This window comes from Poecilia latipinna, unplaced genomic scaffold, assembly GCF_001443285.1.
Source record: "Poecilia latipinna isolate Pla-1442-1.1 unplaced genomic scaffold, P_latipinna-1.0 Scaffold883, whole genome shotgun sequence".
Taxonomy (NCBI): Eukaryota; Metazoa; Chordata; class Actinopteri; order Cyprinodontiformes; family Poeciliidae; genus Poecilia; species Poecilia latipinna.
In genome coordinates this window covers 75874-101659 of record NW_015113499.1, presented here as the reverse complement: position 1 = coordinate 101659, position 25786 = coordinate 75874, and the positions used below count along the sequence as shown (strand labels likewise).

The window sequence follows — 25786 nt, the reverse complement described above, 5'->3', positions numbered from 1 at the left end:
ACCCCTCCCCAAAAAAAAAAAGGCAAACCCCTGTTATAATAAAAACCCCCCCCCCTCCCCTTTTTTTTTTTTTTTTTTTTTTTTTTTTTTACATTTTGTCTAACTACATCTGCAATGTATTTGTGGGTTGTTTTTTTTTTGTTTTGTTTTGTTTTTGGGAGATTTTATGTGCAACCTTCAGCTCTGAAGCAGCAAGTGGCTATTTTCTTTCATTTGTAATAAATGTTTTTTTGGGGGGGAAAGCAGGAAAATAATGTAAAAAATTGGATCAGGTATGAAAAAAATCAAAGATTTTTTTTTTTTCAAAACCATACTGCCCCGCCCTTTTAACCCCTTCATGATATTTGCTTACCAGCAGCGCTCTTATACCAACATTAAATTTCAGATGCAAGGTGCCACTTGGCTTCAAACCAATGTTTGTGTTCAGAAGTCATAACGTCCTGGGGTGATCTTAGAAGGAGGTAGAAGAGGGACGTGGCACATCTTCTTCCTTAACAGCCCTTGAGGTCAAATCGGGGGGGAAAATAATGAATAAAAAAAATTGCTCAGGAATTTTGGTGTGTAGCAGAGGAGGGGGGTAGGTGAGCGGAAGAGAAAGGGAGATGGTAATGAAGGAGCTAATTGCTTCCAGTGGATTTTGAAATCGAACTCCAGCCCCCAGTGCTCAGTCCAGGCAGCACACAAATGGAATATTGATGACCGTGGTGAAAATAAGGCGGAAAATGACCCTGCTTTATGATCAATATGAAAGCCACATATCTGTGTGCAGCGTGTCTCAACAGGCAATACATTTCCCCCCGGTTTTTATGGATCAGTATACACTTACGCCCAGATACGACTCTGCTGAGGTGCGCAAATGCTACCTTGTATCAATTTGCACTCTCCTTTATTCGTGGCAGAGATGCTTTATCGATGGTTTGTAATTGCATCGTAATTACTTGATGGTTTGTAATTCCATCGTAATAATTAATGTGCGCATGGCAGACATGTTCTCGATGGTTGCTTTTTGTTTCTGTTGCTGCAGTTTTGGGGCAAATGGAACGACCGGGCTGGATCTGAATCATGGTTTTTAAAGCGAATGTTGCTTTTTCTGTCACAAACTCATACCTGGGACCTAATCTCATTTGTTTGAGGCATTAAATCCCGATTTTTGTGCGAAGATCAGAGCTAATCTTAAAAACTAGCTCTGAGATCAAAACAGTACTTATTTATTTATTTTATATTTGGCTGTTTAGAGGATTATTTCCACAACCAAGTTGAGCATTTCAGCCTGAGGATTGACTCACTGCGATGTCTGGCACTCCAGCTTTGGCTTCAGTTCATTCCTCCCCTTAAAGGCTGCCAGCTGTGAAGAAGTAAACAAAAATGCTACCTTTGATTATAATAATCATGTCAAGAGGAATCCTTCTGAACTACAGAAACCTGTTTTGCAATCTGAGCCGCGGTCCTCCGACGAGCTAATTAGAGAAAGGATGATAGATAAGAGGAGTTGCCATGGCGATCACCTTTGCAGCATGGGTCAGGTGAGAGCAGCACGGGGCTCGGGTTTCTGGCTCAGATGAGAAGGATTTTGATGCTGTTGGTTTGCAGAGAAACACAGTTCTTCATTAGCTTTTAGTTACTTTTGCTTTCATAAGTAAAGTTGAGAAACTGTCACCATTCTTGCGAAAATAAGTCATGTAATATCAGAGATAATGTGAGAAAAAAATTAAATGGAGCTTCCAAATGAATATTTTTATGTATTAAAGGGAAAAGCTATGCAGACCAACTAGTAACTCATCAATTAACTATCATTAGCAACATCCTTGTAGCTGACTTGAACGTCTCTTTTAGGTATAAGCCTAAAACTGATGTTATTTCAGAATTCATCCACACAATGTCAAGAACACATTGCCAGTTACAGTTTAACTGTGACAAAACTAGAAGAAATCTGTAAGGAAGACCATACTTTTTTTTACCTCATTGTATTTTCTAGGGAGAAATTGTCTCACCACCGTCTCTGGGTTTAGCCTGCTGTACTCCGGATGCTCAGTGACGCCAGCTCGGGCATCGAGCCAGTGTAACCACATTGTTGAGATAAGCATCAATATTTCATTAGTCTTCTGAAAGACTTTTTGGAGAAATGGCTCTGGCAGATGATGATGATGATGATGATGATGGAACTGACATGTCTCATATTGAGTAACTGTAGCATTATCATTTTGCCGTCAGTGTTCCACCCAATTGTTGAACACAGAAAAGTACAATATTACCCGAGCATAATCAGCAAGGTCTTTGCGGCGCCGTCGACGCTTGATCATTTTCTTAGATTCCGCCCGAGAATGAGAAGAACGGGGAATCGTCTGTGTATCCCTCTGTCCTCATGCATCAGTTTTAATAATGGCTTTCTATTTATTCTCCTGGCACAGGAAGGAATGATTTCACTGTGCCTTTGTTGCCTCCTGTAATATTTCCTTTTGTCTGCTGCGTGAAGACTTTGGTTTTGAAACTGCGGGGAGAATTTCTCCTTGGCTGGAATGCGCGGCCTGCCGTCCCTGCAGCACCGCTGCCTCGTCCCATTTGTTTTCCTCGCTGTGTTTACCTTCTTGTTTTTCCATTCATCTGTGCCTTTGCCAGCTGCACAACACTGCTCCCTCATGTTTACAGACTGACTGATCCGGCACAACAAACAAACGCATGTGCTAGGTATCCCTTTCATTTCAGTTTTTCCCCAGTCTTGCGCGCCGTGTCATTTTTCTTCTGGCCACACAAAGGGAATTGCAGGTCACAGTGGAAATGAAATGACTATTTGAACTTCTCTTTTCCTGTCTGCTGGCAGGTAATGACTTCACCATGTCAGAATTCCATAGCAACACATTTGGTTTGGTATGTTAACATGTCGTCTTGTGAAGAGTCTCACAATGGGTGCTGTGTGTTTGCTATGTCAGTTGTCAACTTCAGTCACAGAAAGTATTCACACCACTTTACCTTTCCTGCTATCTGTTGCATTACATTCTCAATCTAAGAGATTTCAGTATTTTTTTTCTCTCAAAGATCAAGACAGAGTATCCTATAATGACAAGCTGTGGTTATAAAACCCAAATGTCAGACTCTATTAAGTGAAAAACCAAAGATTAGAGGTGGGTCTTCAAAGTCTCTTTTTATGGATTGGTAAATTATTCGGGAATTATGGAGCAGCAACTGAGACAGAGAAATCATGTCTGCTTTTCTGTTTGAACCTAAGAACATCTGAGAGTAAATGGTTTCTTGGTGTCCTTGTTCATGTGGCTGTGTAATGATTTATAATCTTTAAATATAATAGTCAAAATCATGATATAAAACTCACACTTATGATTCTAAATGAGCTGTCAAATCATACAGGGTTTCTCCCAGAAAACTTGCTAAGCTCAGGTTACTAGGGTAATCATCCAGCCGGCCGCCATGTTTTTGAGTTAAAAAATGTTCAAAGTCAACAGGAAACTTGAAAATATCACTTTATAGCTATGCGTTATTGGAAGACTGAAATATTAATACCTAAGGACCAACTATAAAATCTTAAAAAGGCAATAATTAAAAGAAATTAATAAATAAATAAATGATGCGAAGCCTGGTGGGCGCACAGGTAAAGCCTGGTGCCCCGCCAGGCTTATAATACATTGTGGGAAACTGATACATCTGTAGTCAAAACAAAATATATTTAGTATGAAAGGTATGAAAGGAAAGCTGGAAGGAGTCTGTTCTCTCCAATGAATTTACCTTCATTTAGTTGTGTTGATGAAGATCATTTTATTTCATCCATGTTTCAATACTGGTAAAGTCAAAAGAAGCTTCACATTTATGAAAAAAAATATCCTAGAGGCAAAATGTAATGAGATCTAAACAGGCCTTAGAGTAGAACCTTGTGGAATGCCACATGGAAAACTTTTTTTACTGGTTAACAATATTTGTCTTTTGCTAAGTACGAAGCTTCTATCCCTAAATAAGTTCTCTACTACTCTAGAACAAATCTCTTGATATCCGTATGATTTTCCCGTCTCCTCCTTGAGGATGCGATAAAAGAATATCATGATCTAAGGTGTTGAAGGTAGCAATTAGGATTATGGAAAAAATCTTGAGGCAGTGTGCAGCAGCAGTACATTTTGTAGTCGGACTAAATCTTCACACAGATGTTTCCTAAGAAAATTTGAGTTGGGATGAAAACTTAAGAACTTTTCAAAGAATGGGATATATCTAAATGTTCTTTTTGGATGCAAGGCTTCAGCACAGGATGTAATTAATACTTCCTGCCTGAGCTAACCTGATCCACATAAAAAAAAAAAAAAAATCATAGAAACTGTCAACCATTACCACATATTGTTCTTTACTTTATGGAAACAGTACCCCTCGTTCACTTTCCATCAAAAAGGCAACTTTATTTTTGCTCTCAGAAATGAGCCCCCGCCTCGTCTCACATTACTCTGTGTGCTGATCTGAAAAGAAACGGGATCAGGAAGTGACCTTGTAGCAACAGGGTAATGTAAAAACTGTAAAATCGGACTATGTTTGATTTATGCTTGCCATTAGCGAGGAATTGTGTTCCATCATAAGTAGTCTGTCTGTCTAAAGGGCCGTACGTGAAACCTGAAGCCAGGGTCATACAGATCGGATTTTATGATCTGAACTGAACGATAGGTTTGTTGCAGCTGTAATTATGGGGAGCAGTGTATGTGTGTGGGTTTTTGGTGATGTGTGTACAAGATTGATAGTCATCTATAATGACATTCCTTGTACTGTGATTTTGTTTTTAAAGGTGTTTTCACCTCTTGAACTTATTTCACATTTTGCCTCGTTGCCAATTTCGCAATAATTTCAGAGTTTTTGTGGGACTTTATGTGATAGACCAACACAGAACAGTGCAGAATTGTTGAACATCTAAAGCATAAAAGATGTGGCATATATTTATACTTCTGATATCCCTAAACAAGCTATAACCCATTGACAGTCAAACATGTTAACAAGGATGTATCAAGTTTGTCATTACAACATGTCATGATGTGAAGATGAGTTTCAATACTTTTGCAATGCATTTAATTTGTTAATTCTTCATCACAGTTGGTAATTATGCTTTACTTCTAAGGTGCTAATAGGTATTTTAGGACCTTTGAAGATCCTAAGATAAATGGACAAATATTTGTGGTTACGACCAGTAAGATGTAGTCGATTCCAGTTTTCAATGCGCAACAGTAACGTTCAGGTTTCCCTGTCTTGCCATTTCAGCACGAGAGGAGAATGTGGCCACCTTCCGCGGCTCGGAGTACTTCTGCTACGACCTGTCGCAGAACCCCATTCAGAGCAGCAGCGATGAGATCACGCTGTCTTTCAAGACATGGCAGCGGAACGGCCTCCTCCTGCACACGGGGAAGTCCGCCGACTACGTCAATCTGGCCCTGAAAGACGGGGCGGTTTCCCTCGTCATCAACCTCGGTTCTGGGGCCTTTGAGGCCATCGTAGAGCCAGTCAATGGAAAATTCAATGACAACTCCTGGCACGACATCAAAGTGACACGCAACCTGAGACAGGTAATCGGGGGTAACGGTGATGGATGGAGTTTGAGATTTTTCTTTTTTTTTTCTTCTTCTTTTTTGTTCTGTATAGAAGCTGCCTTGAAGAGCTTTGGAGAAACCTTTAAGAAACTCATTTTTATCTTATTGGTTGTCATTTCATCTCTACAGTTTGGAAACATTATTAAGAAAACAGATTTCATTATTCGTTTGGTTGTGTTAAATTCACACAAATTCCTTTTATGCTATATTTATTGCCTTGTTTATTATAATTTAGCGAATAGACTAAGTAGCACTCTATAGGAGTATGAGATTTGATTATTACACTCACTAATAAAAAAAAGAAAAGAAAATCAGGAAGGAGTGATACAATTTGGGTATAATTTGGTCCACATACAGACCAGTTATTGGTAGTATTTTGATTTGTATTGACCTAGCATGATGAGTAGAGGGGTAGTTTTACAGCCAAGAGCAGTGTTATAATTGAGGAATAATGTTCTCTAACAGAACTAAGAAAATGCTGTGAGTTGTTGGGGTAATCCTACAAGGAAACCCGTTTGAGCAGCAAAAGATTGGAGGATAGAGCAGGGATGCACCTTTATGCAGATGTATCCAGAACTACAATGGACCAATGTAATCCATATTCCTGTTTTAGAATGACCTCATATAAAGAATATAGAATCGAGTTTGTGACATCTGTTTGTACTAGATTCAGCTATCAGATAGCAACAACTTGCATTACCATACAGACTAGCATACCAAGCCATTCTTCAGCAGGGCAGAGAAGCTTGTTGGCATTAATAAGAAGATGGATTAAGCGAAATACAACACAAGCTCCTGGGTGCTAAACCTGCTTGTTTTACAAGTGAGTGAAATATTCAAATCTCTACTTGACGTTATGAGTTAAGAAATTCTTTCTATTGGCGTAGGGCCTGTTGTTTTCTGCAGCTCAACGATGTCCAATAATGCTCTTGTACTTTTGTAATTATGTAAGCTGACAGTGTTCCTGGGTTCCTTTACCGTCTCCTTGCCTTAATTAGGAAAACGGTTTCTGTTGAGGTGTAGCGTTTAAATTTTAATTTAAAGCCAAGTAGAAAGTGTTTGAGTCATCCATTACTGCTTTGCTGCAATTACTGTTTTATATATTCCAATTATTTATAATTAGCTTGTATTTTGCGGTTCAGTGGAGCTAATATGAATCAGCGGAGTCCTTGTGACGGCTGTAGAAAGATGCCAACGGACTTTACAGAGCTAGCGGTATGTGAAGGTAACTCTAGCAGGATGTTGGGTTTGCCCATTGTCCCGGTTGACCTTTAGTTTGTCGGGTAAGACAGCATTTAGTGTTGCTGTCAGAGCAGAAATACAAGTAAGTGCTGCTTTTCTAACCCTTTCTGACAGTAAGCCTTGTCCCACAGGTTAGTAAGTAGTCGTAGCAGGAATTCCCAACAGAGGCTTGGTTATAGGCTAAGAGCTGAAGCTTGTCACTTTTCCTCACTGTCTCACTTTCTTTCTCTGTCATTTCCTTTCCTCTTTCAAAGGAGCACTTTGTTAGACCAAAGGTGGAAAAACACTGCAGGTTTTGCTGGAATCTGAGCCATCCCATGCAAATGTCTGACAGGACGTCCGTTTAGCTTGTGTTCTCGCAGGACTCCGGTGTAGGAAATTTGCTTCGGATGGCACGAAGGCACCGGATTACTGCTGCCTGATCTCTGATGAATCACGTAGTGTTTATTCACCGCTTTACTAACTCATCCATGTTGAATTCCATTTTTTTTTTTTTTTTTTTGGTTTTCTTTACTACTAACCAATTTCTAACCAACTAATGTACTAACTGACATCCTAATTCTTCATCGTTGCTTTTGGTTTTTTGTTTTCTGTCCATCCTTATTAACAACCTTTTTTGTTCACTATTCTGTTGATTTCCTTTCTTCCCCTTTTTCTGGAAAGCAATCAGGCATTGGACACGCTATGGTAAACAAACTACATTGTCTGGTAGATATCATTCTTATTGTCTTTTTTTTGGGTTTGCCGTGTGTCCCCTCCCCCCTCTCTTCTTTTATTCGTTCTCTTTGAGTTCCATCCTAGACACTCTTATCAAAAAATGAGGAGATGGGTTTGTATTACCAGGCAATTCTTTCTTCGCTTCTTCTCAATTTCCTCCCTGACCTGCCAACAACCTCCTTCTTTACCCCACAATCCCCCATCCTGTTCTTTTCACTTTGGCTTTTACTTTTTTTCTCTTTGTTTCTTCCACATTACTACAGATTTCCGACAAGTTAAATGAAGGAAAAAAGAAAAATAAATTACTTCTTTGCCTTTAAAAGGGCAACGTACTTTTTTATGTTAATTTTTCACACAAGAAAGTCCCCATTTTTTGTGAGGACTGTCGTCAAGAACTGACAGAAGCTTACCACAATCTCCAAGTTGGTGACCTCGACACCGAGCCCTAAAAGAGACGCCGCCATTAAAAAAAAAAAAAAAAAAAAAAAATGGCATCCCTTAACCTCAATTGCGGGAGCTCTGACAGTTGTTTCCAACTCACTATGGCGCATGGCATGCCCACACCTCATCAATCGACCTGTCATCTGCCAAACTCATAGATCCTCAGCCCCACCACCCAGAATAACCACTAACACTCTAATCCATTCACTCACCCTCCATCTGTCACTGTACCACTCACTCTGCCCTCCCTGTCTGTAGTTTTTTGTAGCATGCTGGTGAAAAGGTGTCTGTGTGTTTTGATAACCCCTGGGCCCATACGCGCAACATTTCACAGAACCAGCACACTGATCTTGGATTACTGGTCTGGTCTGGTGACACTGACAAAAGAAATACTAGAGATGCGCCGATCAAGGTTTTTTCTGGCCGATACTAATATGTCAGATTTTTTTTTTTTTTTGACCAATTAATTTTTGAAATGTAAAAGGATAAATGGAATAGATGTAGTTGCTATAAATCCAACAGAAAATTGGGGGTAGGGGGGTGGGGATGGGGGAGTCTCTTCTAGTGTTATTAGAAAAGCTACATTTCAGTTATTCTATCCAAAATCTAAATTCTCAAATTTTGCGTCTTTTGGGGAGTACTTTTTTTTTTTTTTTTTTGTAGTTTTTTTTCTCCTCACAGATCATGAAATAACAAAATGTTATCCATGATCTGAAAAGAGCTTAAAGTAACTTCTTGGCATCTGAACAAATGTACAGCAGTTTAAAATACTTAGAGAAATCTGGACTGGGTTTAACGATCAGAATTGACATGTATGTTAATGTCAGGATATTTATAAATGATCTGTGAAGCTTTGTTAGATATCCTTGGCTGAACAAACATAATGATCAATTGTTGGGATGTTTAAAGCAGGATTGAATTCTAATATATCTCAAGTTTTTGAACATCTCATAAAGTGTTGTTCAATTCATCGTTAGCATATGTCATAGCTTCTGTTTCTTTTCAGTATAGTAGTTTTAAATAAAATAGAAAATTATAAGATTATCCCAATTCATGCGTCAGTACTCTACTTTTCCCAAATTAAGAAAGAATTGCAATATTTACTTCTGCTTCAGAATACTTTAGCAAAGCTAAATTCCATAGCCTTGACTCCAGATTAAAACCCAAGTTAAAATGATAAACACAAATAACATAACTTTTTTATTTTTTTATTTTTTATTTTTTTTGAAAGTCTGTTTAACTGTTAGTAACTCAAACAAAAATGAAAGCTTCATAAATATACTACAAATATTAATCAATGTAAAATTATTCATTTTTGTAGGAAATAAAATTTGATGGTTTAAGCAACTGAATAAGAAATGGAGCCTGGAAACTCATTAAGACTTTCACGATGATAAAATCAGATTCTGTTCTTTTCCCCCATCTACGACTGCATAGACACCTTAACTTTTATGTAAATTCTACTAAAAGAATATCACAAAATATGTTGTTGGTTGATGAGGTTAGAAATCAAAACGGGTTGCAGTTATTAGGTTGGATACAATTTATAAAAAAGATAAAGAAACAAATCAGTGTTTGACCTGGCTATTTGTGCCAATTGGTTGGTGCATCTCTAGCAAAAAAAACAACAACAAAAAAAACAAAACATGACACTCGATCTAAACCTGATCAGAGATCAGCTTCTGCTACTCTGCGATCTTGCTCGTGTATGGGTTCCGGTCTTGCATGAGCCTCTGTACCATGTGTGCATGTTCCAGATCTGTATGCCACCATCAAATCCACGTTCCATCTCCAATTAAAGTGTGCTTAATTTGCTTTTCTAAGAGTTTTGCCTTTGGTTTGCACATTGATGTGGTGTTTTTTTTTTAAAAAAAGCCTCCCTTTGTTTTGCATGTGCGTGGATTTACAGATGTAGATGTCCAGAGGAGTGTATGAGTCGGTTTGAATGAGTGAAGGTGTGTGTTGGACTGTGGATGTGTGTGTGTGTCTGCAGTAAGAGATAAATCCCGAAACCTAAGACAAGTGGAATCAATTTGTCCTTGGTTTGAACATTGTACTAACCCTCTCCCAACCTGAAGTTTCAGAATCAAACCTAAGATCCATACTCTTACCCCCATCAAAGATAAAGAAAATATGCCTGTGCCATATTTTCTTTACCTGTCCTGTGAATCCTTTGGCAACAAAAAATTCCATTAACCCCCCCGAAAAAAAAAAAAAAATCTAACCATTCTCTGGTCCAAAACAAGAAAAAGCTTCAAGGTACCAAAAGAAAAAAAAGTTCATAAACCTGAGTTGAAATGCAGACCAAGGAAGGAAATGTGCTTTGTACACAACACGGGAGCGAATTCCAGAGTGTAATGGCTTGGCTTTGGCTATGTGTTGCGCCCCAACAGGTGACGATCTCCGTGGACGGCATCCTCACCACCACCGGCTACACGCAGGAGGACTACACCATGCTGGGCTCCGACGACTTCTTCTACGTGGGCGGGAGCCCCAGCACGGCGGACCTGCCGGGATCTCCAGTTAGCAACAACTTCATGGGCTGCCTCAAAGAGGTAAAGAGACATCATCAAGAGAGCAGGTGTATTTCTACATCAGATGTTCAATGCAGTCACAAAAACAACGATTTTGGAGCCGTGCTGTCACGTAGGCAGCTGTTAGCGCTCTGTTAAACGGTGACGCTGTCTTTGAAATGCACAACAAATGGCTATCAAAACCCATCGAAAGGCCCAGGAGGATAAGGGGGGGAGCGATAAAATTGAATTATCAATTAAAGGTGCTGAGTTAGCAGAGGAGGAATCAGACTTTCAATATCCCTTCACTTAATCTAATTCATAACACTTACTGCAGTTGGTGAGCAAGAAAATACCCCAAAATTGCTTCTGTCACAGGCAATTTGCAGAATTGGCTTGAGTGTGTGGCTAAAACGCCTCCCGACGGGCAGCGTTTTCAAAGAGATATTTGCTTCTGATGAAACAAAGCAAAACTGGACCACTTTTTCTATATATGTTGTGTCTTTGAGCTCACCAGTTGTGAGAGAGCATGTACTAATTGCTGGTGTTTTAAACATGCTTCAACCTTGCTGACTTTGAAGTAATCTCTGCTGTTTGAAGAACTGTATCGTCTTTTACGTTGGTTTAAACTTCAGTTCCTTGTTACTTGTAATAATGATGTGATGGATTTTATTTGGCCCCTCAGAACTACGAGACACCACAGCATACACGGTGTCATTTCTATAGTTAGACAGTCAAAGATAGTAAAATAATTTCAGTTGTTTATTTGTAAGAGGAAAAAACACGGGGTTTCGTTTTCCATAGCTATATTTCCACCATGTTTTTTTTATACAAATGACAGTTTCAAATATTTATTTCGCTGCAAGCTAATTATTTAGTAAGCAAGCTAAATATTTAGTTTGAAGCTAAACATTTAGCTCAAAGCTTAAAAGAAATGGACTACTAAAATAAACCTGGGTCTTGCTAACCTCTTTTATTAAACTCCTGCTCACAAGGTTCAGGAGTCGCCTCTCTATCTTTGTTCCCCCCCGTTTTTTAACATTTCAGCTTAAAACAGAGGATGAACCATCTTAAATACAATACAGACGGCTACTAGCCTGACCCACATGAGTTTACCCAGAGCCCTGCAAGACCTAGCTTTTATTTTGATAGTCTACTTCTGCTCATTATTTAAGTGTTTAATTATTGAGCTAATTAAACGCTTAGCTACAACATGGCTAAATAGTTAACTGACCAATGAAATATTTAGTTTGAACTTGTGACTTTTAGGAGTACAAAGGTATAAATATGACTTTGAAAAATATGACTCTTATGACGAGCTTTACAGTGACAGAAAACATTATGTAACGTCGCGATGCTGTCATCTCAGTGTGAACCTGAGTCTCACAGGAATCGCTCCCACAAAGCATATAACCATATAAAGTCAATAACTGTAAGTTTACATTTTAGCACAATCTTTTCCCCTGAAGCTGACAGAACAGATCAATCTGACCAATTAGAGGAGAGAATGTTATTTTGTGCTTGAAGTCCATAGTACAATTTATTTTGGTTTTCTGAATAAAGATATCAAAGTGTTTTTTCTTTTGTTTGTTTGTTTTTTACTGTATTTCAAAACTCTTTCTCATATCTGTATTTTTCACCCTGTTCATCCTGGGTGTTTCATTTACATTTTTTCAAAGCTGGTAAATCTATTAATGTTCTAGCTAGCTGAGTGGGCTACCATCCAAAAACAGGATGGTACACAAAGAACAATACGCACACACACACACACACACACACACACACACACAAACACAAACACAGCTGCTGTCGCTGCCAGGTTTGGTACAGTTTATGAAAAGTCACCTTGTCCACAATGAAGTGAATTTCTTCATACTACCTGTGAATCTCACACAGTTGTTCCATTGGTCATTAATCTCCAGGTGCTATAACCTCTGCAAGGGTTTCAGAGAAATGAAAATTGCGTCATAACCAATTTCTACCCGTTATTGTTTTTTAATTATAATAGTGACATATTTATTTCTTGTTAATTCAGTTTAATAAGCAACAAGCTGAGCAGAGAATCCACATTATGTCATCAGACAAATGCATATACCTTTTTTCTGATTTTTTGCCACTGACTGAGGCCTTAGTAACTACATATAAACAAGGAAATGAAGTGATGGCACTTAAATGATATGAATGAATCGTCTGACGGTCTTAATGTTGATCTGGAGGCTGAATTCAGGCTCTGTTTTGTCTTGGTCTATTACATAAAATCAAAATAAAATTCAGTGAAATATGTCGTTAGAACATGCTAATGATAGCAAAATTTAAAGGAGTATGAAAACTTTGGTGTTTCAGCCACTTGCATCATGGTAAATATTGACAAAGAAACTTCACTTCTTCCTTCTGATCAATATTACTTCATAAAGTTTTCATCCTTGAAAAATGTGTCTTCCCTTCCTTTTTGCACCCTGGAGGGATTAGTTGACATCCAGTAGCTGAAATATGCGATGTGTTGTTCAGATAAGCTTCCAACAGACTCAGCTGTATAAACTCCCCAAGTTTGGGCTAATTGCTTGCCTTAGAATAATCCCACAGCGTTTTAATTTGCTCCAAATGATTAATGAAAGTTCTGTGGAGAAGCCATGTGGTCCAGTGTTCTGCTTACAGATGCACAGTGAGTTCACATCCAAGCTTTCTCACCAATATTTCAGCACAGCTTCTGTCTGGTCATAATTGGTCATGTTAATTATGTTATGTATGTACGCACTCCAAAACACAAATACGGGCCCAAAAAGGCACTTTAAGCAGTCAAAGAAACCATCCATTTTCAAGGATTCACCTATGATACATAAGAGATTACCATCAAAAAAAGTTCATCGAACATCTGGTTTAATAAAAATCATTAGCTCAGATCTCATTTAACTTTTACAATTTCTTTAAAATTGCCTCCAGCTGGATAGATTACTTCTTTTTTTTCCCCTGGTCACATGTGTGCAGCGCTCTTCAATGAGCCGCTTGGTTCTTCCATAATTTAAATCACGCACTTCGGCAGCCAGTTGTCTGTTTACATATCCAGATGTTAGCGGTAATTTGGAGTCTGGCCTCCAGCAAAAACCGAGTGATGTGCTGCAAATATTCAATATTCACTCTCCTTCGAGCTGCACTTTGGCTCCCGTCGCTTCCTGGGGGAAATATCTGGCTCTTTAGCAGCTCGGTGTTTAGCTGTGTTCATTAGGCGCTCGCTAACTTTCCCCTGGCTTTGCATAGGCATTTGTTTCCTTTTGTGCATTTCCAGTATTGTGTGAGGAAGTGTGACTCAGCGTGAGTTGGCCCTTGACTTTACGGACGTGAATCAGAGGACTCCGAAGTCGTGGTGGTGCCGCTTGATCGCTGACTGTTTATCATATGTTGTTCCATTAGAGTGACATGATGCTGTCTGCTCCCTACATCACACCACACCATGTGATCTGCCTTTCACTCTAGGTATTGTTTGTTTCATCATCTTTGATTCTCTGCCACACATTTGCACATATAATCCATTTACATTATGGCTTTTGCTCCTCAAAACATATTCATTCCTTCCTGCCACCCCCCCCACCCTTTATTTTTCCTTCTACTTCAGTTTCCCGTTAAAATGACTAAATGTTCTGTTCTCCTTTATTCAGAACAGCAAGTCAGGATTTCTCTGAGGAGGTGTGCAAAATCTCTAAAGTGTTTTGTAACTTGATCTTTTTTCCACATTTTGTCATATTACAATCGCAAACTTCAACGTCTTCCATCGTGAACGTGCATTTGTATTCAGACCCTTTGTAGAACTGCTGCGTGTTGCGTTTATACTTCTACTGGTTTTGCACTGTAGTTCTTCTAAATGAAATAAATTCATCAATTTTCAGGCTTTGCCACTCGGTCTGTCACAATAACAAATATTGACTGGACGATAAATTGTCCCAGAAGTTAATGCGATAAACGATAATGTTGCTTTTGAAGCAAACTTTAACCAGATCATTCTAAATCTTGATGCTGTTTGTTGACTAGAGCTCGCTAACGATAACCTTGAGTCCTTCACACAACTACATAGGATTAGAGCCGATGGAGGAGGGGGGAGGGTGGATAGACACTTTAATCTCAGAATTCTGAGAATAAGTCAGAATTCAGTGATTGGTCAGAAATCTGAGAAAAACAATATTTCAGTGGTTCTAATCCTCTTCCTTACTGAGATGAAATAACACAGATGAACCTTCTACGTAATAATGACATCTAAAGAAAATTGGAAGTGCTGTTTTTTATGTCTCATCGTGAGGTTCGATGTTCAATTCTACTTTTAGACTTTGATTTTTAGTATTAATTATTGTCCCTTTTTGTGGCCTGAAGTTCTTGTTTCATGTCAGTAATCTGTCAGCTCTGTTATCCTTGTTGCTGAGTTTTGTCACTTTTGGCCAAAGAGTTTCTCCCATAGTTGTATTTTGATAGGCTGTGTGAAGTCGTTTTGTCATTTCATTCAGTAACTTCCCCTCAGCTCTTCAGTGCTCTGTTTTCCTCACAGCTATAGCCTGTTGTTCGTTAGTCTCACCTGTTTTGCACCCAGTAATCACCAAACCAGCTTCCCTTCATGTATCGCCGTCTGTATTTCTCCTCTTAATCAATTCTGGCTCCTCCATTTCCTGATGGACTTATTACCTTGGTTACTGTTTTAAGTTTCCTCATCATTATGATTATTATTGTTATTATTTTTCAATCAAATATCTGAGTCGTTGGAACCCTCCCAGGTTATTGCCTACATTTGGGTGAGCGACTTGCACAACTTGTGACACTGTTGTTAGCAGTTTGCAAATGAAGCTTTATGAAGCATGTGAATCATGCTGCACATTGTACCCACATGTACATCTAGACCCCAAACGTGTTTTAACTTGAGCGGCCAGACGTGGTTGTAAGAAATGTAGTATTTGAAAGAACATTGCACCAAAAACTCACAGGTCTTCAAAATAAAAAAAAAAGAAAAAAAAGACCAACAAGGTTTATTTTATGTTCATGAAAGTAAATTAGTTGGATTTTTATAGGATATTTGAATTGCGGGATGAGCATACAGAAAGGTAGATTCAGGGAAAGGAACATGCAAAAACACCACAAAGAGATATTTGTTTTCTCTGCTGCTTACGTCATGTATGGCATCATTTTTTGGTAAAAACTCCCTTCACTCCCAAATTTTCAACTGTGGAAACCCATCTTGTTCATTGCCATCATCAAAAACAATAATTTGCAGAGGTATGTAGAAGCTGAACATGTTAACCATTCAATCAGATGTGAGGCAGAGTTGGGGCATCGTCTCAGGAGATCTCTATAGCTGGCAGTAGCTGTTTCGGTGCACTATGGTATTTGTAGTTTGATTGGTTTGGTAGGCCATTAATAATAGATATGTGAAATTATCTTGTGGGTCGAATGCAATTGCATTGAGAGGCTGCGGGGGGGCAAATGTGCTCTAGAAGTGCCTTGAGCTGCCACATTTCTCCATTAGCAACAGATCCCATATGACATTGTATGTAATTTGTCACCCAAGTTTAAATGATTTGAGCCTGGACTCCCTGTGGTGGAACACCTCTCTTCACTTTTGCAAAAAATGCTCTCGAGTCTGTTAGCAGTAGAGTAAAAATGTACTGGATTTGATTTCCTTTCCTTCACCTTTACAACTATGTTCTACTTTGTACCATACAACATCCCCATAACAAAAAGAATACAAAATGTATTAACGTTCAGTAGCATGGAGAATTTTGCAAGACACTGCAACTTAAACATTCATCCTGAGAAGAGGAAGAATGTTACAAAAACGTTTTGTCACTACCATTGCAACTCTTTCAAGTGTCTGGTCTTCTTTCACCAATGAGCCACATCCACACAGTGGAGACGGGACTGTCCCACTGTTGTGGCATTGAGTCCATGGTGACTGAAATGGTTGGGGCATAGTTGTGACAGAATAGCGTTTTGGGGACAATGGGTTTTGGCTTATGCCCAAATGGGTTGGAGGATTGGTGTGCCTGCCAGAGGTTTTGGGGTCATGGATGGGTTGGCAGGTCACCTTGGTTGGCTGGTGTGGGCTCTTTCAGACTTCTCCCACCTGGGAGCTCTGGGAGGTCTCTAGCCTTAGCCGGCGCTGCGTTGGTGTGGGCGCAGGTGGAACAAAAAAAAAAGGAAATCGTTACCTTCCATTCTGAGCCCTATTTATAGCCGGGACATGAGTATTTGTTTTTTGTACTCTGCCTGTGTCTGCAGCAAAACCCCAGTGTTCTTATAGATATTCAGAATTTACCTTCACTGCCACTTACAATGAAATCCTTTTGCCGATACTAAATGAAAAATAATCAGTGGGCTGCTTGTCTGGTATCTAGAAGTGTTTCGAGTGTCATGGGAGCTCGTTTCCATCTTTCTGTTTTGAGCAAAGTATGAGATTCTGTGTTATTAAATTTCAACAATCCACTAGGAGAGCTTTCATTGTTACCACACTCACACAAATAAAGAAAAAGTTCAGATAGAGACTGTGATCATCAATTCATATAGTAATTTCAAACCAGGGAGTGTTTTATTTTGACTTTTTCCCTGCTTCAGGGTACGCCACGAGGCCTTTGGACCAAAATACACAAGAGACACAGCAATTAACACAGGAAATGGAGGGCTTATTAAGCTGCACACTCCCTGGTGGTAATATAGGGACATAGCAGCTTAACACAGCAGAAATGTTACAGTATTGAGTATGAAATACTGGCAAAGACCATTGTATATTATCATCAAGGAAGACTGTAATGAAATGCTGTTAGTAGTAACACTAATATATGGGAGATTAATAATATATAAAAGTTTTTTCAAACCAACCATCAACTTCCTGTTTTCATACACTTTAGCTTTAGCATTGTAGCTTCATTAGCAGCTACAGAAACGTAGAAAACTAGCACTTAAAACCACTTAATTGTGAATTAGACAATACACACGTTTTTGTCATATTTAATAAGCAAATTGTCAGTGGAAATAATTACCCAGATAACTGAAGCTGAAGTCTACACTCCGCTCTGTCATATGCATGTGTAGTTGTGGTAATGTGGAAAGAATAAAAGTCTGTCTAAATTTATTTATTTATTTTGTTTTGTTTTGTTTTACACAATTTTCACCAAATGTGTGAAAGAAACTAACGGAACAAACAAAACAAGGCAAATCACTTGGGCATCTGGGTATTATTCCCAAGAAGAAGCAAAAAAACTGTACAACTCTGTAATCCTGCCAGCGGCAGCAGGGAGAACGTCTATCATGAAGTGATTTGTTTAGAACAAAAGTCATTTTTAGGTAATTTACAAAGATGACTAGTTGAATTTGCTTCCAATCACGGCATCCTCTCTTGGGGTTGGTTAATCTAATTCAGTATGAATAAATAAGCAGCTGCTGTTTGGAATGCTTCGCGCCATGTCTTGAAAACACTGGCTTTTCTCTTGCAGATGCAGGAGGAAGTCGAAATATTGCATATCAAGTATTTCAGAGATGATTTTTGTAACTGACGGGGTAAACAATTTATTTATTTTCTGTTTAGGGTTTTTTTGTTGTTGTTTTTTTTTTTTTTTACACAAAATAAATTAAAAGCCAAGTTGCAGCTGAGATTCTGAAGGATGTTGGAGTTGGGGGTGGGGGGAATCTGCGCTGTGGAGGGTAAAGGGTTTTGTTTTGAGCTGCAGAGCAGCAGCCTCAGCAGCATTCTCAGTGAGTTCATGGACAAGTTAATGTGACAGATTGAAAGGGACGCTTTCTGTGTGTGTGTGTCTGGGGATTTGTGGGGGGGGTGGGGGTTGGGATGGGAGTGGGGGCACCATGTGTGTCGTCGTGAATGCTACATCATGTGGCAACGGTGAAGTTGCCTGCTTAGACGAGCTTAGCCCCAGTCTCTTTATTTTGTCAAATTAAAGGCTCATTTCACACAAATCACAAAAAAATATCCTCACACTGTCACAAGGGCGTTGTTTTGGAGTGACTTGCCGCTTTTTACAATTCTCTCTCTTTTTTTCCCTTAAATTCAACTCCACAAACTAGATTTAATCTTTTTATACAGTGCCTTGGTATTCTCAACCCTTACCCTTTATTCACTTTGCCATGTTTGATTTTGATTTATTTTAATAGGATTCTATGTGATATTCCTATGCAATTTTAGCTTTGAATTTAAAAGTATAATAATTCAGGATTTTTATTTTTTTACCAATATAAACCTAAGATATGCAAGTGGATATTTTGTATAGCTGCATTCCACTGCAATTAGAAGCAGATGTCAGTTTGAGTATTTTCCTGTAGCTGCACTTGGACAACAATGGATATTTTGTCCATTGCTATTTTTAAGATAATCAGTCTGGTTGGAATGGGCTGTACTACAGAAGAATTGGATTTAGGTCTGGACTTTGGCAGGGCCATATTAATATACATATGCTTTGATGTATTGTAGCTGTTTAAGTTTGTCTATTAAATGACATTTGTTGTCTTGTCAACAGATCCAAAAGTATGCCTCAAGACACCGCATTCTATATTTAAAGGGGCAGCATCATGTACAAGTGACGTTTTTGAGCCTTGCATCATGTTATAATGTCATTCCTTCATCAAATACATAACTGCCGTGTTGCCTTGATTCTTGCATGGACGTTTGAGGAAATCCTTGAATGTCCCACGGGAACCATTCAGCTGTGAAAAACACCTGGGTGGACCTAACCCCGCCTTCAAGGCGCAGCTCCTCCTCTGAGCTGCAGTTTCCAAGCTTCCCTCTCCCTCGACTCCACTCAGCTCCTTCAGACTAGCCAGCAGCAATTGGCAAACATCTGGAAGAACTGCGCATCAGCTAAGCTCATTGTACAAGCTGCTTCTTTGCACAACGTTGGTAAAAATGTTGTTAAAGGGTTAATAGAGAGGCCATGTTATGATGACTTCCTAAAGGCGGAGTTTCAGAAAGAGCAGGAGTTTTTAAAGAGACAGAGGCCCAATTTCAAGGTGTTAAAACAGGAAGTCAAATTTTTTTTAAGTCATATTTGACGATTATATAGTTACATGATCATGCTATAAAATGGAAAACACATATTACTGCCCCTTTAAGTAGCTTAGAAGCACAAAGCTACTTGTGCTTCTAAATGGAAATGTTGCATTTCCATTTTTGTTGCTTGCAAGGAACTAGACATTTGCTTCCCATGTATCTATCTGTGCATCTGAATGATCCGTCTCCTCTGCAGCGCCTCACCTTCTCGTATCTTCTGTTTACCTCTGTGCGATTACCCAGCTCCTTCATTAACACAGAGGTTAAATCAGCAACAGACAGCAGCTGCAGCCGCGCCCAAAAGGGACACAATCACTGATCTGGAGCAGATTAGTGATCGTTGTGTGTGATTGCGTACTATGGGTTCTGTGCGCCTCCATGGCGCTCCAACCCACCTGCCCTTTTCCCTTCCCTCACCTCTCTCCTCCCAGCCTCACGAAGGCTGGATCGATGAACCGTCCTGGAAGCAGAGATGCTACATCTTGGCTTTATGGAGTCGTTTCAGGCTTCCTGTGTGTGGCATTACGAATGAGGCCCATAACGCTGTTGATAAGCCAACGGATAGTTCAGCCATAACAAACCCTAAGATGGAGGTGTACATATATTTATATATATAAGCCGCCGTACTCTTTGCTTCTTTTATGACATCCTTTCGATTGCGTTATCGATCGGCCCACAAAAGGCCGGATAAAATCGTAATCCCAACACCAGAAATGGGATGCTTGATTAGTACATATCACAACAACATGGCTGTATCTTTGTTTGCAAAGATTTTTTTTTCTTTTTTTTTTTTTTTACAGCAAACCTGAAGGTTGTAAAGCCAGTCGTAAGGTTTTACTCTTCATAAATATTCGTTCCGTGTTTATTAAATTTTGCCAGATGTGTCTTAGGACCGAAGACGGAGGGTCTCTGAGCAACTTTACCTCTAAGACCTGTACGGTGACCATCACAGAGCTGTGAGTCAAATGTTCTTCATAGCAAATGAGAAACATTAAAGCGCCTCTCCTTCTCTTTTCATGTAATATTCATGTTGTTCTCCCACCCAAGAGAGGTCTGAAAAAGTGTGCTGGAAGTAGAATACAAGGTGTTAAAGCGCATTGAAAAGAGAGAGAGAGAGAGAGAAAGAGAGAGAGACGAGTAACCAGGGTTCAGATTTCACCTACAGAGCTCTAGCAGCATTTTGTATGAAATCCCCATTTATGATTTTGGCACTGTGATCTCATTTGAGTGGTTGCTTGGTTAATTGCTACTTATAAAGCGATGCCTTGATTTTCTCCGAGTGAGCGGTTAGCTGAAAGCAGGAGCAAACAAACGCAACGAGCAGAAACAAATCACATTAGCTCGCACAAAAGCCGAACAGTCGTAAAGGTTAGGTTTTCAAATTTGCAGCCTGTGCAGCCGAAAGGATCAAGAGAATTTAATCAGAGTCTGTTTTCATAAAACATTAGTTTTTTATTGACCGGCAATAGAAATGCCAGTTAATTAATCCTAGCAATATTACAGATTTGAAGTTTGTCTGGCAAAACAAACACTTTAAACATGTTTTTTCAAGTACACAATGCAATGTTTGTTTTCTTCTGTTCTGCTGTCACCGCAGGTGGCAACGACTTGGATTGTGTGCACAGCATTTCATTTAAAAAAAAAGACTGTAAGAAATGTTGTGATTACATAAACCATATTTCAAAACGAGCTTTTCAAGAGGCTCAATTACAGGCACATTTCAATAAATTAGAAAGTCTCCAAAATCACCATCCTACCTTATGAGTCCTTCCTAAAGCTTGCTAACATTTTTTTTCTTGCTGAAGCTGCCCCCCAAATAATTGAGCCATCATTTCCATTATAGCGCTAAAGATGGAGTGTAATATCTAGGTCAGTGTCAGATCCTTCAAATTATATTAATTGTGAGTTGAGCTGTCAGGAGATCTCAGTTTAGAGGTTTGTTTGGTTTGAGATCAGGAGAGCATGAAGGCCAAACTAAAGTGGAATATCATATTATGGGTGACATTTAAATGCTTCAAACAACATCAAAGCAAAACAACAACAAAAAGAAAAACTTGAGTGCTATTTTTCTTTGCTAGTTAGTCCAATCTCCCTTCATTGCTCCTCTTGCAGCTCTGCTTATAGTTCATTAGTTGGAATAAACTAAATCTGCTTGAAACGAGGAAGCTAGGCTGTGAAGGATCTCAGAAATTAGGCAGACATTCTTATACTTTACATAATTCCCCCCTCTGAAGATATGCATTTAAATTTTAAATTTGATGATGGTGAAATATAAACGACTTCTTATCTAAATATATAAATGCATCGAGACAAAACATGCTTGGCTTTGAAGTGATTATGTAGGCGGTAAATGTCAGAATAAGGAAATCATTATGTGTTACACCATGGCATTGCATTTTATATATACAAGCTATTTCCTTAGCAGGCGGTACCTTAAAGAAACTGCATTTTCCTTCGCATTGTATCCAACTGTGGGCAAAATATACATTTTTGACGACTGCCAAGTTTGTTTCTCAGCCGTTAAGCATGACTTCCCCATTTAATAGCATCATATTAGGTGTTTGCAGTTTTTAATACTTTTCTAACGTTCCATCAAGATAAAAGTTCACCAGACGCATTGTTTGGTTGGCTTGAAATGATTGCTGGCAGCACAGCTAGCATGTTGAGGTAAATTACAGAGATAAAGGTGTTGCCATGGAGCCAGTCAAAAACAAAAGCACACCCTTGATTTGCCCATATATGTACTTGCAGCTGTAAATAACTTTGCACTTTAGTAAGGAACATAAGCAGGATGAAGTCAGCAGCGATATATGGTTTTTTGTTTTTGTTTTTTACTTTTGTGCTTTGCCATGGGTTCTAATTTTTATTCTGTTTTGTGGTGCTGCATAGTGTAATAACGCTGCAACATGGAATTAATGTAACAAAATCAGGCTTCAAAATGTAATAAAACATAATTAAAAACGCATTATGTATCCTATTATGTAATCCTAGAACACATTTTTAAAATATTTTCTGTTGCATGTAATAGTGTTGTTAAATCTTGCACCCATTACAAAATTAGGTAACTATTTTTTTATTTCTTTTTTTTTTTAAGAAATGATAATGTAATGTGGCGCATTATGTAATAAACAATCACAAACTATGTTCATCCTAATAACTATCATGCTATAGATTGTATGCATATTTAAATTGAAACTTTGATCAGAGAATGCTAAACTTTTTATCATTTACTTGGATTTTCAGGCTTACAGTCAGAACACTCAGTATTTGTTGTTCAGGGCAAAACGATTAAAAATACGCTCAAGAATTTCATTACATGTGCATCTATTATTACATAATGCTGTATTAATTATGTTTTATTACATTTTAAAACCCATTTCATTACGTTATTACATGACGTGACATTACATGGTGTCTATTAAAACCAGTTCAACATGCCAATCTCTGAACATCTCGGCTTCTATTGGCAGCTCAGTTTGTGGGTCGTCTTCATATCCGTTGCTTACACATTTATAACTGTGTCTGAACTGTCATAGTAAAATTTGCCTGTCAAATCTGTTTATAAATCATAATGATGTTCAATTGGTTTACATCTATATGACTGTCCCACTATCTTGATAGTCTTGAGCACTGTTTTTCCCCGGCTTTGTCAAAATCACAGATTCACCGTCATCAGACTCTGGCTTTTTGTTCACGTTCAAAACTCTTTGGTTTTACTTGTTTGTTGATTATTAAAAAAACACACACAAAAAACAGCGTTAAAAGGGAACGTACATTGAGAGCACAGCTGTTCGTCTCATCAATTAACATTTGTCAGTTGGCACCTTTTAACACACATTAGATGTGTTGTGCTGAAGACATAACAGTTTACTGGGGTTCAGCCTTGAATAATTTCATCGGCGGCGTCAACACTTCTGAACAGGACAGGTGTAAAGAGGCTCACTGGGTGTGAGGCTGGGGCATCACACTGCTACCAGACTCTACTGGTGTGTTTGATAGAAAATAATAGTGTAGTGTGTGTGTGTGTGTGTGTGTGTGTGTGTGTGTGTGTGTGACACTGCTAATGTCCACTGCCTGAACTTTTTCCAAAATGACCAAATACCAAAACATACTCTACAACAGAGTATACTGGTGGTTGTGGGTTTTTAAGAAGTTTGTAATTGTTTAATGTAAAAAGGGTTTATTTTTACACAAGTAGGCGGATTGAAGGTTTAACCGAAGTGTTTTGTCTGGTCCGACTCCTCTCTACAGAGACCAACTTTCCCTGTATTATAGTTACTATATTCAATGGACTTATTCAGTTCCCTCTCGCATTAATCACCCTTTCACAGATTTAACAAGATTTATGTTTTTGACATCTGAATCCTCCTACAATAGGTTCAGTTGTGAGCATGCCGTCTTACGGTCCGATCCGACGTTGCTTCTAGGTCCTATCCTTCCACTTTTATCAAACCAAAATGAAGGGCAGAAGGTTTATCGCCTGCCATTTCCAGGCAAAAAAATCACACCCAGGTAAAAAAAAAAAAAAAAAACTATCACATTGGTATACAGAACTTTGTTAAAAGCAGTAGCTCAGTGTTCATTTCTAGCAGTAGAGACTATAAAAAAAAAGCATTTGTTCTATCAGACTCTAATGGTAAACATAACTGTGTCCATCTCTTCAGGTTTTTCATTTTACTTAATGGTAGTCATCAGCTATTGTCTAATTGGAGTGGATACAACATTAAGACTCTGAGGAGCTGGGTAGAGCATGAGAATGAAGGGATTAGAGGATAACAAGTACTAAGGGACCGCTAATGTTTACTGGTGTATAAGTAGATCCATTTCTCAATCCTTTTGTGCCAAGTTATCTTGCGTAGCTAAAAATCCATCTGTTTCTCTGCTTTTGTTTATTTATTAATTCAATCTACTTTTAACTGTTTGTGTAATTGCGTTTTGATGCATTGGTATTGGTTTAAAAATCTGCACACAAGATGGTATTATCTAGAAGCAGTTTCACAGTGAGGTGTGTTTCAGAAGCAAGGCTCTCGACTTTTAAAAGACGTAGTTTCTGATAACTTCATCAAATCAAATGTCATTTGTGCAACTTGATCAAGATGAAACGGACTAAATTTTAAATGATCGTACAAAACAACATTAACCTTAATTATATCCAAAATCAAAAATCGGAACTGAGATTTGAGAATTCACACAAGATCAAAATTACATGCAACAGTTCCAAAATATGCTTATGTCCATGTGATATTTGGAATATTTCCACTAGGCTGGCTGTAGAGAAACCACACACTTTTTGTTTTCACCAGCAAGTTTCTGGCATAATTCTGGCCCAATGTGAACTGTTCTTATTGGAAATAGTGGTACGATTTAAGTAAATTTATCAGTCTTTCTAATTAAACCCCATATTTTATGTGCATTTTGTGGGCTAAGTTTGGGTATATACCGGTAGTTTAAGGTCAGCTTGTTTCATTTATTCCAAAACCAGTTTTGATGTTTGTGTGGCATCATTGACAACCAATTTTGTCCAAGATTCAACCATCTTTCTGTATAGTTGAGGTGAAGTAAAAAAAAGGAAGGTAGTCCTCTTTCATCATGTTACCTACTCTGGGCAATGTATCTGTACCACTGGGAGCTAAGTAGGCCTTGAACTTGATACCATACTCACCATTAGAGGTGTGCCGATCAATTGGTCACATCATAATTGGCCGATTTCCATGAAAAAGTATATAATCAGTGATCGCCAATCACTTTCTTGTTGCCGGTCACCAAAACTGATCACCTGTATCTTACTTCGCAGCCTGCGTCTGCAGCTGATCTCCTCTTCTCTTCACACTGCAGAAGCGCAGGGCAACAAATCCTAAGCAATGTGTTGAGGAACTTTAACCCTCAGAGCGAATGGGGAAGTTTGCGTGTTGTGACGGAAAATTACTTCAGGGATGAAGCATGTCAAAATACATCAACACAACAAATTTAATATGACATTTAAAAAACAAACACTTGACGGAGCATGACTAGATTGAGGCTCACTGCAGGTAAAAAATACATCCGGAGCGATCAGACAGCAGGTAAAGCATAGCACATCTACCAACACTCACTCGGATTAGCATGACGGTCGGAAAGCTAAACAAATAACCTGAAAAATATTTAAGTCAATGACCTAACAGTGTAAGATCCTGGATTCTGCTCTGGCTGTTTGACTGCCGCTACGTGCTACTGGTAGTAGGTCTGTCGCGATAAACAATAAATCAATTAATCGCACGATAAATTAAACCTATCGACCTCATTTT

The 25786-nt window shown here is 38.7% G+C and overlaps 1 protein-coding gene across 5 annotated transcripts in view; it reads left to right on the top strand.

Moving 5' to 3' along the window:
• The window catches only part of LOC106957160 (neurexin-3b-like), a 181551-nt gene that overhangs the window by 102267 nt on the left and 53498 nt on the right, over positions 1–25786 (top strand). For 2 of the 5 annotated variants that reach the window (XM_015048420.1, XM_015048417.1), the window contains exons 6-8: positions 5236–5537; positions 7467–7490; positions 10355–10516. In XM_015048420.1, coding sequence (XP_014903906.1) covers positions 5236–5537; positions 7467–7490; positions 10355–10516 — 488 coding nt within the window. Of the gene's footprint in view, positions 1–5235; positions 5538–7466; positions 7512–10354; positions 10517–25786 lie in introns of all 5 variants that reach the window. The other 3 variants (XM_015048418.1, XM_015048416.1, XM_015048419.1) reach the window with 2 other exon arrangements.